The sequence below is a fragment of the Hetaerina americana genome, unplaced genomic scaffold, assembly GCF_022747635.1.
Source record: "Hetaerina americana unplaced genomic scaffold, ioHetAmer1.1.p SCAF_11, whole genome shotgun sequence".
In the NCBI taxonomy this organism is placed as follows: Eukaryota; Metazoa; Arthropoda; class Insecta; order Odonata; family Calopterygidae; genus Hetaerina; species Hetaerina americana.
In genome coordinates this window covers 13,929,063-13,944,974 of record NW_027286181.1, presented here as the reverse complement: position 1 = coordinate 13,944,974, position 15,912 = coordinate 13,929,063, and the positions used below count along the sequence as shown (strand labels likewise).

The window sequence follows — 15,912 nt, the reverse complement described above, 5'->3', positions numbered from 1 at the left end:
ACGGCGAATAAATACTCATATATACAGAAACAGATATAAGGAAAAGGGATAGGATTTGGTGGGTGAAACTGCCCCCTGACGCCATCTCTTGGCTGAAAGAATCGGGGCGCTTGGCGACATATTAGACCCACGGATCTCAGGGTAAATTGACTATCCTCGATAGCTCAAGTGGTTAAGAGCATCCGCCCGGCAAGTGGAAAGATCCGGTGTTCGAGTCCCGGTTGAGGAAATATTTTTACTCTTGTGATCCGTTCGATTCCGCCTTCCCCACCTCTATTGTGTTCGTCCTTTATATGTGTTCCTATCCCTTTTCCTTATATCTGTTTCTGTATATATGAGTATTTATTCGCCGTTTGGCGGGATTTCGTGTTTGAATATATATATATATATATTCAATCACGAAAACCCGTCATATGGCGAACAAGGAAATATATTTACACTTGTGATCTGCTCGATTCCACCTTTAACACATCTCCTGTGTTCATCTATATATATGATTATATATATATATATATATATATATATATATATATATATAATGATTATATATATGTATATATATTTGTATATATATATATGTGTATATATATATATATATATATATGTATATATATAGAACCATAAACACAGAAATCAACGAACGGTAGGTGATGGTAGAGTTCACCCAGTACTAAGCCCAACGGCGTGTGAAATTCACACACCAGGGTAGGGGGGCCAGTTCCTTTCCCTGTGCCAGCTATGGTTACCCAGGAAGACCTGGTACCCGAAAAATCACTTTAGCTTGGGTGGAGCTGAGGACTTGCCCGAGAATCGAACCCGGGTCCTCTGGTCAGTAGTCCATCACTCTACCCCTGGACTACTGCGACCCACTGTATTCAATGCATACATATGTTCCAATCAATCAATCAATATATATATAATATATATGTATTATATATATATATATATATATATATATATATATATATATATATATATATATATATATATATATATATATTTATATATATTTATATATATTTGCGTGAGGTTACCTTCTACACTTTAAGACATATCGTGTTCCCGTGAGAATGCAAGAGCTTGCAGAGCAGAAAGGTTTGCAACACACCCCCAGATTTCGATGGCGCCTTCCACACACGCCAACGGAGACACACACTCATATTTTTTTTACGTCAGGATATAAGGACTTGTTCTTGCCAGCAGACGCGGGAGTGTCACAAGGCAAGGCCTATAACTCCATTTCGGAAACGTGAAATGTTGCTTCTCTCCATCCTCGCCCCTCCGCCCCATCTCAACCCTTTTCCCAGAGAGAGAGAGAGAGAGAGGAAGGGTCGAGCAGGAAGAAGAGGGAGTGTTTGTGGAGGATGGGGGAAGGGTGTCGCAGGAAGCTCCAAGGAGATCCCGGAACCTTTTAAAAGGAAGGCTCTTGTCTCTCCCTACCCCTCGCCCCACCCGCCCCCGGTTCCACCCTTCCACCTTATTCTCTCTCTCCTCTTCCGTGTCAACCCTCTCTTATTCCGAAGGGGTGCACTATGGGAAGACTGCGGTGGGGGTGGGACTTAAGGGAGTGAGGGAGAGGGAGAGTGTTAGAATGATATTTGCGCCATTTCTGCTCGGGGAAGAGAGCGTGGGTTTGCGAAAGAGGGCGGGGGGGGGAAGAGGAAAGAACGCCAGTCTTACTTCTCGCACCGAACACTGAATTGCTCCGCAGAGCTAGCTCTGTTCGCGGTGCCTCATTCTTTTTGTTCCCCTCTATCTTACGCGAGGAAGGAGGGAATTTGGCGAGAGAGACATTGGGGGAGACTCACGTGGACTCTTTCCTATCCCGCGCGGCAGAAATGAAGTAATCTTCGTCTCGTAGGCATGTGCTGTTTCTTCTTCTGGTGACGCACAAAAAAGGATTTGAACCGGAGTCGTCTTGAGTTTTTTCTCTTACCTCCCAACGAACGAAACAATTCGCAAGAGATATTGAAAAAAAACTTAAACGAATCGAGATCGAATGTATTAATTAATCGAACATCCCATGTTTATATTATTGTATTTATTCACTATCAATTCGGAGATCCAGGTTGGACCTCCCAGGGTAAGGGTAAAGAGAAGGGCGAATTCACTTTGAAACAAAATGCAACAAAAGTTTCCTTAAGTAAGTAAGACTTACTTAAAGAAGGCCTCGGAGAAGGCCGAAAGCTTAAAAATTTACCGTGTGAGTGTCCTTTTAAGTGTTACTATATAATTTGTGTTCTATTGTGCTGTCCCAATATTATGCTCGTATGAGTGTTTCCTTATAATCGACATATATATATATATAATATATATATATATATATATATATATATATATATATATATATATATATATATATATCTCAGAGTCTCTCTTGAAGAAGGCCTCTGAGAGGGCCTAAAGATCGAACAACTTACCGTGTGAGTGTCCTTTTAAATGTTGCTATTCTATTCTTTTTGTGTTATATTGTGTCAGCCTATTATATATATATATATATATATATATATATATATATATATATATATATATATATATATATATATATATATATATATATAATTCTGCTCCGTCTTCATCGGAAGATAGAGAAGTAATTCTGCTCCATCTTCCGATGAAGACGGAGCAGAATTCCGTCGAAATGATCAAGAAATAACGTGTGAGTGATCTTTTTATGTGTTTCTATATTGTTTGTTGCTGTCAAATTTATTCGGCACTTGCGTGTTACGTCGATGAAATCATATATATACATACATACATACATACTACCTTGATCAAAAAGTTCCCGGAATAACCACCGTGTGGCGCTCCCATCGTTCCGATTTGAGTTCTGTTTTTTTTGTTAAATTGGTACATCTGTTGTTGATATTCCCTTTAAATCTTAGTGTCATAACTTGACATTTGCAAAAGTTACGTAGCCAAGAGTACATCTATCTCTGTGTGTGTTGGCGATTTTTTACAATTTCAGAAATGGATTTAAATTTGCAACAACGAACTTGTATTAAATTTTGCGTAAAAAACGGATTTAGTGGCGCACGGACGTTGGAAATGTTGGAAAAGTGTTTCGGCAACGATTCTCTAAAAAAAACGGTCGTTTACCAGTGGCACGAGCGGTTCAGAAGTGGTCGTGAGTCAATCGAAGATGATGAACGCAGTGGCAGACCATCGACATCGAAAGTCGGTGAAAAAATTGATAAAGTAAAAGAAATGTTGGTCAATAACCGCAAATTAACCATCAGAGAAATAGCGGAGGACTTGAACATTGCCTATGGATCCGCCCAAGACATTGTGGTTAATGATTTGGGTTTCCGTCGTGTAGCAGCAAAGTACCTCAATTTCATGCAAAAAAGAGACCGTGTTGACGTCGCAAAAGACATGATTTGCGAGGCTGAATCCGATCCCACATTCATCAAAAGGATCATTACTGGAGACGAGACGTGGGTTTATGAGTACGACACGCAATCCAGACATCAGGCAAGTGAATGGCGTTCACCAAATGAGCCGAGACCAAAAAAACCACGTCGTTTTCAGTCAAAAAAGAAGGCAATGCTGACGGTTTTCATGGATTACAACGGTGTAGTGCATCATGAATTTTTGCCAGAAGGCCAGACAGTAAACAAAGAGTATTATTTGGGCGTTATGAGACGTTTGCGTGAAGCAATTCGCCGAAAGAGACCAGAAATGTGGGCAGAAAACTCGTGGATTTTGCACCATGATAACGCACCGTCGCACAGTGCTATCATTATTCGTAATTTTTTGACGAAAAATGCAACAAATACCATCCAACAGCCACCGAATTCACCTGATTTGGCTCCCTGTGACTTCTTTCTGTTCAATCGAGTTAAAAAACCATTACGGGGAACGCGTTTTAGCAGCCGAGAGGAAGTAATGGAAAAATCGCAGGAAGCACTGATGGACATACCGAAAACCGAATATAAAAAATGTTTCGAGGATTGGATCAAGCGCTGGCATAAGTGTGTTGCAGTCGATGGGGATTACTTTGAAGGGGACAATATAGATTTAGATGAATAAACTTGTATTTTTAATTTTCTGAATAAATTCCGGGAAATTTTTGATCAAGGTATATATATATATATATATATATATATATATATATATATATATATATATATATATATATATATATATATATACACGTAATTCGAGAACTTTTTCTTTTTTTTCCCTACACTACTGATATAATTTCTTCGTAACTTTTGCCTTTCTTCTTGCTGTCTAAAACTGGCTTTCTTTCATTACCCCGTTATCGAACATTCTTCCTTCATTCATGGCTTTCAAAATACCACTACCTTCCATCCTTCCATATATTCGCCATCCATATCCTCTACCTTATTTGAATTACCCCCAGTACCTTCCTTCGTTCGCCCACCATATTTAAAAAAAATTGTTTGTTTTCTCTTCCTTTCATTCTAAATTTTGTCCATTCTTTGTCATATCAGCGTCTCAAAATCCTCCGATACAAGTATTTTGTTACACTGTGGCCTCAAAGACCACGTTTCATATCCATTTTGCGTTTTCATACTTTTTTTCAGAATTCCTCAATCAACATAACCTTCTTCTTCCGTGTTAGTTTAAATTTTGGACGTCATTATTTTACCCTGCAAAGCATATTTTCACATTTATCATTCATACCCAAATTTCAAAAGACACCACGTTAACATTTAAAATGTATTTTTATGACACTAATGCAAAAAAAACTACCAGTGTTTTGGCATTTTAGTTTGGCATATGTATAACACAAAGGATAAGCATATGCACCATAGCCTAAGGCGTTTGACGTATATTTCACCTAGGTGGGAATCGAACGAGTGACTTCTGGATTATCAGGCGTTGGCGTAACTTCTATCACACAGGGAACGTCGAAAATTCCATCTATTCCTTAATTATAACATACTTGATGAATTCCTTGATCAATCCACTGACATCTGAATAAATTAATTTATTTGGATACTGCCATCATTTTGATCAAATTCAAACAGAGAAGAATTATTTAGCAATTATCATTAAAAAATTATTTGGAATATCAATAAGGAAGCATTTTAATTTATGCCTTTTTTAATTTCTTAAAAATTTAATGAAATTTCTGTAATGTTATCCTACACACGATTGCTAATTTAGGATGGGCTATCGAGGCGATACGATTGATTATGATATCCTGACCGGCGTCAAGACTCGCCGAATCAGTACTCGCCAATGAAATGTTAGCCTAAACTCGGTTTATTCCCAAATTTAATTGGTTTCTTACCGCCTAGAATGAACGTCACTGATTTGACTAGAGTAGCATTAATTTGGGTTCGTTTGAATTAAGCCCCCCTATTTCATCCCTATAATCTCAAAAAGATAAGTGAATATATTTTATAACCCCTTAATTATTACGGAGACTAAAGTTAGGTGGATTTGATAATAGCGTGTCCTGTTTTTTTCTAAAGAGACATATTGCATGAAAGTAAAAGTAATGAAAGTACCGATTTAATTAACTATTACATTTCCATGACAGTTTATGAGAATTTCAGTCAATCAAATTTTTGGATAACCTAGCAATTTGAGATTTTCAGATTTTAGATAGGTACTCGGATTGCAATTTACATAATAAACTTCTGGAAGTTAATAAAAAAAAAACGGGGAACTTATTCAATTATATTTGGAAATCGTTGATCTTGATTTAAGGCAACAAACTGACACTTAATTAGGAAAATATATAGCATCAAATGTATTTGAACTTAATTTATGTCGGAGATGAAAATCCCTGTGAATTGAATAAAAAGTTTAATAGATGGAAGAAAATACATCATCCTCTTAGTGGAGCCTACTCATTTAGGGTTTCATAACCGGTCAAATCTCTGCGAAAATTTCCAACAGCCGCAACCTACTAATCCTCGCTGGCATGAATCAGCAGTTTTGTGGGTAGAGACCAGTTAATATCACTCAAATGACTAGACAATTAATTAACAAAGTATTAAGGCTACATTAGGACGAAATTAATATGTGTCTATAATTATAAATGAATAAAATAGACGAATAAAACATGGAGTGCCACAAGAGTAGATTTTAGGTCCGATAATATTCCTAATGTGTAAAGTAATGGGATTTTTGATTATATTAAGTATTGTGATTTATTTTTAATGAATATCTCAAACAAAATGCATGCATTTAATTTATTATTCGCAAATATAACCGTTTAATTTAGGTTCTGGATGGACACACACTTTACAGCGACACAACCATACAGTTTTTTGCTTAACCTAACAAAACACAACCTGATACCTCATTCTACGGTACAAACTTCTTCAATTCTCCAATTATTTCATCCTCTCTTCATAATATTCCATAAGCCTATCCTATTCCTACCCCTTCCTCGTTTGCCTATTATTTTACCTTCTGCTACAGTCTTCAAAAGCCCATTGCCCATCAAAATACTCTGCATCCGGCATTAATGTCTCCTTTGGATTTCTCCCAACAATTATCTTTCCTATCCCACCATGACTAGCACTTCCTCGTTTGTTTTTCTTTCTATCCACTTCACCTCTTCCATCTTTCCAAACACCCACGTAACAACCCACATTTCAAAAGCCCTCAATCGACGCCTATTGTCCACCTTCAACGATCATGTTTCCGCGCGGTACAAAAACACGCTCCTATCAAGATTTTAACTAGGCTTTTCTTTACATCCTTACTCAATATCTCAGTTACCAATGCCCTCCTTCTGATACCTTCTTGGACTAACGATGTTGTCCGTCTTGTGTTCCCACTACTTTTACCATTTTGGTCCATAGTACTCCCTAGATGGGTAAACTGGTCCATCTGATCTAGTTGACGAGTTCCTATTTAAATATTAAAATTAATGCAATTATACTGAAACCAATTTAAAAAAAAGTTTTTAAAACTACTCTACAAATAAATTAATGTAAAAATCTTAAAATAGTTAAATTAATTATTATTTCTTCCAATTACTACATTACTATGAAAATAATATACTCAAACATGCAAGTAAAATTGAAATTTCCACGTCCAGAAAGCTCTCGTTCAACAACTTCACCAAAACGGAGGATATTGAAGCATTTTTTCTATTCTATAATGGAGATCAAAACATTGAAATTCGTCGTTCTTTTATTTTCAGTCCAGAATGTTGACGAGGCTGGCTCTGGCGTAGATTTGAAAGGCCCTCCGAAGTCCCCTTTGAAAGTGCACAAAAGTTCACAACAGTCCGGAATGTATGTACTCCTACCCTTAGCTTGGAACGCGGCTTATCGCTCATGCTAAAGATGAAAAAAAAGGAAGAACGAATTTGTCGTTTATTTTCGTTTCCCCGACGCGTCGCCCAAGCGACCGGTTCTCGAGCGAGACAACAGAGGCTTCAACACGTTAGTGCGTTTATTCGATCGACCATTTCATGGATTCTTTTTTCAACCCCACTTCATCTCCAACCAAACACCCTCCGATCCCTAACATTTCTCCCCTCCCCACTTAATACTTTTCCCCCTAGGGGGGGGATCTGTTTGCACTCCTCCCGAACAACTCCACGCCAGTTTCCGATTTCAACAGTGGACCGGGTTTCATGGCGCGGAAGATGAATGCATTCGGCATCATCTGACCAAGTTTGCCTTTGAGAGATCAAAGAGAGACCGCTGGCGTCCGTGGCTTGCAGTGCCGCGGAAGTGTGCCACCTCTTTTTGTTTATGTTACGTGCGCCATTGACCTCTTTTTATCCCTGCCCTTTGCGAACGCGAGTTTGTTCCTGAACAATATCCGCATAGGCACAATTCAGTTCGAATAAATCCGAAAAAGGCAAAAAAAAGGTGGTTAATGGAAGTAAACAGGAGGAGAGGAAGGAAGAAATCCGTCAAATTTGGGCGAAGTTTAGAAAATGGCGGAATTTTCTTGAAACTACGTAACAAGGAGCTAATTTGGCAAAAACAATGCCAGGTAAACAACAGGCAGTTCAGACTACAGGCCTGTACAGACCTGTGTACGTAGAAACATATTGTTTTTCAAGTAATCAACCAGTTAAGGCAGGTTTTGGATGGACACAACTACCAAATAAATATTTTGTGATTCCTAACAAAATACAAAATCCAGTATCCTACTCTACATTAGGTACCTCTTCATCTCTGAGTACTTTCTTCCTCCCTTTATCCCGTCCAACATCCCTATCCTGTCCCTTCCCTTTCCTCGTCTGCCTAACATTCTCCCCTCTATCACAGTCTTCAACATCCCACTGCCGGTCAACACCCCCTTCATCCACTTTTCCTGCCTCCATAGGATTGCTCCCAACAAACCCCTCTCTTCGCCCACCATGCCAAGTACTTCCTCATTTGTTTTCTTCTCTGTCCATTTCACCGTCTCCATTCTTCTCCACACCCACATTTCAAAAGCCTCCAATTTACGTCTATCCTCCTGCCTCAATGACCACGTTTCTGCACCGTACATAACTACGCTCCACATCAAAATTTTTACGAGTCTTTTCTTAACATCCTTATTCAACCTCCCTGTTATCAACTCCCTCCTCATTGTTAAAGCCTCTTTGCCTTGCGCAATTCTTCTCCTTACGTCCCTACTACTTTGACCGTGTTGGTACAGAACACTACCGAGATTCGAAAACTGTTCTACCTGCTCTAGTTTTTGCCCTTCTATTTTAATGCTTAGCCTAGCCTTTTTCTTTCTAGAAAATCGCATAACCTTTGTTTCATTAATATGTTGTTAGATCCCTTTCTAAAGGTCAAAAATTTCTTTAAATTTCATTTCAGAAATATCGCACATAAACTTTAATATAATAGACGACATGGAACAAAATTTTGATCAGAAAGGTTTATTCTCAATTATAGTATTAACTAATGGATAATTTTTAATATATATAACGCTATTGTTAGGATTTAACCAATCAGAAGACGCCCGGAAAACACGCGCGGTAACACGCAGTTGTTTTAATGGTCATGCATGATGGGTTCGCAGGTTCTTTTCAAACCGTTACGATAATTGTTTTCATTGGAACAAACTCTAAGGTAAACAATACATTTATCGAATGTTGTCACCGCCGGCGTGTAATCCAATAAATTCACGTCAAATGCGAACTTAAAATAAATCAATCATTATCGCGGAATTTTCACCCCCATGAAGTTCATAAAGCTTTAATGTGTCAAATAAAACAAATTTGAATGCATAGAAAATGTAAAGAATTGCGAAAGGCATATTATTTTTACGTAAGCACGTTGCTCAATTGTTTGTAGTGTACGAAGAAATTAGAATTCTCAAAAACGTTTTTGCTCACAACTGAAAACTTGGGGAATTCATTATTCTATAAAAAGTGATCATAAACTCTTTTTTATCCTTATATTTTACTAAGCGATGATTTAATTTTCTCTTAAATTATTAGCATAAACGTGTAATGCCCATTTGGAAACATTTCAATTTATTTTACTCAAGTACTCCGTTAAAAGTTGAAATATTTTTCAGTTAGCCTTTGGATGATGAAAAACGCGTTCAACGAAGGCCTTTCTTCGCATTAAGGAACAAAAGAAAAGACCGATGACGCAACACTGGTAATCTATGAGACTCATACATCTGCACAATACCCCGAGAGCTGCCAAAGGAGCGTGTGACTGGAGGTGTTAGGATATCAGCCCTAAATGCATATATGGAAAATTATTACTTTATACATATACTTAAAAATATGTTGGCTCAAGCACAAAAACAATTGTGGACATACATGCCTATACAGGTAATGCAAAAATTATTACAACTGACCAATTCAAAATGTTCAAGTCAATTTAACTCTAATGCCAATTCTTTACACCACTACGACCATCGGGTCTGAATCATTCGAGAGGAGCCCGCAATTTCCTAAAGATTATTTTCCTTTTGATCACTTTATCGTCTGCAAATACCTAAGATTACTAGAGAAGGCGAGAAATTAGGTTGTTGACGTTTAATATATATATATATATATATATATATATATATATATATATATATATATATACATATATACACACACACACACACACACACACATATATATATATATATATATATATATATATATATAACAACTAAACTAAAAAACTAACCTAATATATATATATAAAACAATTATATAGATTTTTGAAACCTAGAAGCCCAAAGAAAGGACGCTCACATATGTGGTTATGACGTTTCGACGGTGCGGCCGCCATTCCGATGATGACTCAGATGACTGAGGACGTCTAAGATCCTGAAGATGACGGCCGTGCCGTCGAAACGTGTATATGTATGTATATATACAGGGTGCGACAACATAACTTCCTTTTTTCAAAACGCCAAATGCTTTCAAGTTATGTGTGCGTGTGTGTATTCATATGGTTCATTCTATGCATGCAGAGCTATGTGTAATTATAATGTAACAACGAGAATGAATTTATATATATATATATATATATACATATATATGTATACATATGTATATATATATATATATATGTATATGTTGAGAGAGTAAACAAGATGACTTACCGAGGCGACGAGATTCAGCTGGTAGAACTGTCTCTCTGCGTAATCCAAGGGTTGCTTCAGGACGATGGCCCCGTGGTAATTCCTCTGGCCCTCTCCCGCAGAGTCCGTCTCCTCGTCCGAAAGACTTTCGATCGCCACCACCTCGAACTTGGTGCACCCACCGCTCCCCTTGGCACCACCGCCGTCAGCGTCCTCGCACCTCACTGATATTGTCTCGCCGAGGAGGTCCATGTCGTGCACCCTCACCCCGCGGAACACTGTGGTGCCCACCGGAGTGTCCTCCGACACCACGAACTCGTACGGTGCCTGCGGAACGAAAGATCAAGTACCCAATTTATGAACGAACAAAATATTGATCGAATGTGAATTTTCGAATGGAAGACTGAATGAATGAATGAATGATATTGGGACATAGTGAATGAACAAGAAACAACATGGCTGACCTTGAATATCATTGTAAAGGTTTAATTACATGAGGTATAAATCCGTAATTAAACCACATTCATGAGCAGAAAACATTATTTTTCGTCTGATTTAGTCCATTTCTCGGGGTTGCCATTTGGTGATTAATTTTTTTATTAACCTCAGCAGATGTCGTTAGGTACAAATACCGTTATTTATTGATGCATGGATCGTATTTGGAAGCTATTTTGTCTAAGTTGTTAAAGAAACGCCATCAATATGACGCAATAATCCATAGGCGCAAGTTACCAACGGTCGAATTTGGAACGAGATTGCAGTAATGGCGGTGATTTTCGGAACGCGCCAACAAATTGTCGAATGAACGAATTCGCGATACTAAGGCCTTAGTGAATGAAGGAATGAATATTGAGCCAAATAATGCACACATTCTCGAACGAAAGAAAATATGAATATGGGGATCGACTTGATGAACGAAAGAAAAAAATGCACTGCATGAACGAACGAATACGCGGATAAATTGCCTGAATTTTGTTGTTTGAAAACCTATGCTCCATTCCATCGATTAATGTAATCGGCACTCAAACACAGAAGAACGATTTTAGCTAAAAAATGAACTATGAGCGAAGATTTCGTATGACATTCCAACTTTAACAATCAAGAAAGAGTATTAACATTGAAATAAAAAGCTGGTCAGAGTCTACTTACATATATATATACTACCTTGATCAAAAAGTTCCCGGAATAACCACCGTGTGGCGCTCCCATCGTTCCGATTTGAGTTCTATTTTTTTTGTTAAATTGGTACATCTGTTGTTGATATTCCCTTTAAATCTTAGTGACATAACTTGACATTTGCAAAAGTTACGTAGCCAAGAGTACATCTATCTCTGTGTGTGTTGGCGATTTTTTACAATTGCAGAAATGGATTTAAATTTGCAACAACGAACTTGTATTAAATTTTGCGTAAAAAACGGATTTAGTGGCGCACGGACGTTGGAAATGTTGGAAAAGTGTTTCGGCAACGATTCTCTAAAAAAACGGTCGTTTACCAGTGGCACGAGCGGTTCAGAAGTGGTCGTGAGTCAATCGAAGATGATGAACGCAGTGGCAGACCATCGACATCGAAAGTCGGTGAAAAAATTGATAAAGTAAAAGAAATGTTGGTCAATAACCGCAAATTAACCATCAGAGAAATAGCGGAGGACTTGAACATTGCCTATGGATCCGCCCAAGACATTGTGGTTAATGATTTGGGTTTCCGTCGTGTAGCATGCCAAAAGACCTCAATTTCATGCAAAAAAGAGACCGTGTTGACGTCGCAAAAGACATGATTTGCGAGGCTGAATCCGATCCCACATTCATCAAAAGGATCATTACTGGAGACGAGACGTGGGTTTATGACTACGACACGCAATCCAGACATCAGGCAAGTGAATGGCGTTCACCAAATGAGCCGAGACCAAAAAAACCACGTCGTTTTCAGTCAAAAAAGAAGGCAATGCTGACGATTTTCATGGATTACAACGGTGTAGTGCATCATGAATTTTTGCCAGAAGGCCAGACAGTAAACAAAGAGTATTATTTGGGCGTTATGAGACGTTTGCGTGAAGCATTCGCCGAAAGAGACCAGAAATGTGGGCAGAAAACTCGTGGATTTTGCACCGTCGCACAGTGCTATCATTATTCGTAATTTTTTGACGAAAAATGCAACAAATACCATCCAACAGCCACCGAATTCACCTGATTTGACTCCCTGTGACTTCTTTCTGTTCAATCGAGTTAAAAAACCATTACGGGGAACGCGTTTTAGCAGCCGAGAGGAAGTAATGGAAAAATCGCAGGAAGCACTGATGGACATACCGAAAACCGAATATAAAAAATGTTTCGAGGATTGGATCAAGCGCTGGCATAAGTGTGTTGCAGTCGATGGGGATTACTTTGAAGGGGACAATATAGATTTAGATGAATAAACTTGTATTTTTAATTTTCTGAATAAATTCCGGGAAATTTTTGATCAAGGTAGTATATATATATATATATATATATATATATATATATATATATATATATATATATATATATATATATATATATTGCTCCTATTCCAGCAGTCATTACTCCTATTTCTTCCGATGAAGACGGAGCTGCATTCCGTCGAAATGATCAAGAAATAACGTGTGAGTGATCTTTTTATGTGTTCTTATATTGTTTGTTGCTGTCCAAGTTTGTTATATATATATATATATATATATATATATATATATATATATATATATATATATACACACACACACGCTCTTAAAATATGTGTACCACAAAAAATAAGGTAATATCGCAAATCTATGGGCTAAATTCCGCATATTAAAATTTTGCAATCGATTATCTCTTATCTTCCCTTCACTATGATCGACTATCGACGCAGATCGATTAACAAATACATTCCTCAGAATGTTCGGTGACATTTTTTTCATTTTTTTAGAATTGTTTATGCATGATATCCGCACAAGCAAGGCATGAATTCTGTTCATTAATTAAACCGTTACGTTATTAACCATTAATTTTAAATTCGGATTATTACGTGAAGCTGCCATCACATTCGAATTAACCTAATAATTAGCTTATAATTTTGTTCTATACTTTACGAATACACATTTTGAAACTAATAATGAAATATTTAAGTCCAATTACTAACGAACAAAGTAGTTCTACATTTTCTACGCTGCTAAATCCAGAAATTTTCAGCCTAAATAAACACCGGCTGTAAATCAGCTAAATGCCTTAAATTAATATATTTTGTCGCTTGTTTTCTATCGCTCCCATAGCTATGCAAATATTTTGGCACCTAGGATACAGTTTACTCGATAATTTACGGCGAATGCTGCCGTAATTCAAGCTTCGTTAAATATTGGTCGTTTGCGATATGTCACCTGTATGTTGATAAAATCTTGACACCGATACTTATTTCACTTAATGAAATCTGGATGCCTAATATTGGATGCAATCTTGGTCCGAAGTCGAGAATTAATCCATTGACACACGATCCAACTCTCCTTTTCGACTTCGGATGTTCACGCATGCGCAAACACTTTGTTTTGACTGTTAGACGGCATTGTCTACACGTTTCCAATGATCAAACTCGTGACCTATGTGAATCGCGGGCTTCGCAAGGGATGATGATTCAATTGGTACATGTCGGATTGGTACATGGTACAATCCACGGGGAAGGGAACGGGGAGGGGGGTGGAGGAGGGATTCTGTAGCCTTGCTGTCGGGTACTTACATCTTTGAAGGCTGGAGCATTGTCGTTGCGGTCGGCGAGGATCACAGTCACTGGGACTTTGAGTACATTGTTGCCGCCATCGTGATGCTCTCCGCCCGTGAGGCCCACGTCGTCGGACACCGTCACGAAGAAGCGAAGCGAATCACTCGCCTGAGGAAATGGAGGAGAGAGAGAGAGAGTGATAAAAAGAGTTTGGCTAAAAAAAGTAAAATAATGGCGGCGGGTGCAAAGTGATGAATAAACCATAGGAAAATATTTCCAATTAAACAAATACAGCCCTTTTAAATGCCTGGTGTCACCTTAAACTAAAAAAAAATATCTATAAAATATATTTGTATAACCATATGCTAAGGTTTACGTCTCTTTTTGGTGAGAAGAAGAAAATAATAGCCTGCCTAATCAGTCAAATTTTTATTATTATTATTGTTGGCACTAGTACGCCGTCTTAGGATAAGGTTTTCGATGGACCCCAGAGCTACACACTGCTGTAGTCCTAATCCCTTATAAGCATGTCCTTAGAACCCATACTACATGAACTTATTTATTTAGCTCTGAATAATTTCTACCTCACGTAGTTTCATCCAAAATATCCATTCTCTGTTCCTTCTTCTACCTCGATTTCCAAGTATTTTCCCCTCTATATCACTCCCCTCGTATCACAGTCCTCAGTATTTCATTGCCTCTCTCAGTATGTCTCTTGCATTCACTTGTCCTGATTTCTTCATATTAATCCAAACAGCCTTCTTCTATCTCTGCCTATTGTATCCAGTGCCTTTCCCTTTGCTTTACTTTCCGTCAGTTTTATTTTTTTCCATTCTTCCCCACACTCAAGTCTCATAGGTCTCAAATATCTGCGCTTATCATCCTACCTCAACGACCAAGTTTCCGAGCCATACAAAAATGCGCCCTTTTTTCAAAAAGTTTTAACAAGTATTTTCTTCACATAATTCTCCCTCCTTGCCATCATATCTCATTTCTCTTCACAAAGAATAGGAATTTTTTTTTAGCAATCCTTACTACTCAATGATTTTCGTTGGGAAGAATTAATTAATTAGTCCAGCTTTCCACATGATCTGATTTTTTACCCTCCATCATAATGTTCAACTTGGACATCACATATCTACCTAGTATTTTCTTTAAATCATCCATTTTAAGACGATTCTCATTAAAGCTCGTCTTTTGGCAAACGCTTCCTCACCTATTGCAAATTTTCTTTGAATTGTCCATCCCCTCTAGTCACCCTCGTCCAAAACACTTCCTAAATAGGTTAACTGGACCACATGTTCTAGTTTTATGTCCATTAAATTTCATTACCAACTTAGCTTTCGTCTTTATTGAGAATCTCATTATCCAAGTTTTCCTATGACTGAATCTCATCCCACACCCTTCACTTTGATTCTGCAATGAGCTAAGTTCTAATTGTAAACCTTTGGCTGACTGATTAACTAACGTTTAATCATCCGAAAATCCAATAAATTTTTAATCAGTAATTAAAAGTCTTTCTTTTTTTTAAGTGAAAAATTTTAACTCTATGGAATTATAAAAAAATTGAATAAATCAAACATTTAATACTATTGCCGTACTCTATGTTTTTCAACCACCAATCACAGACTTTCATTAATAACTGATTATTTATGAGTATTTACCATGGACGGCAATATTTATTCATAGTTCGCTTGGTGTTCATTTAGTATGCACACATA

General features: G+C 37.6%; 1 protein-coding gene across 1 annotated transcript in view; it reads right to left on the bottom strand.

Moving 5' to 3' along the window:
• The window catches only part of Cad87A (cadherin 87A), a 627,410-nt gene that overhangs the window by 81,343 nt on the left and 530,155 nt on the right, over positions 1-15,912 (bottom strand). The window contains exons 4-5 of the mRNA XM_071599425.1: positions 14,210-14,359; positions 10,507-10,812 (exon numbers count right to left, since the gene is read on the bottom strand). Coding sequence (XP_071455526.1) covers positions 10,507-10,812; positions 14,210-14,359 — 456 coding nt within the window. The remainder of the gene's footprint in view (positions 1-10,506; positions 10,813-14,209; positions 14,360-15,912) is intronic.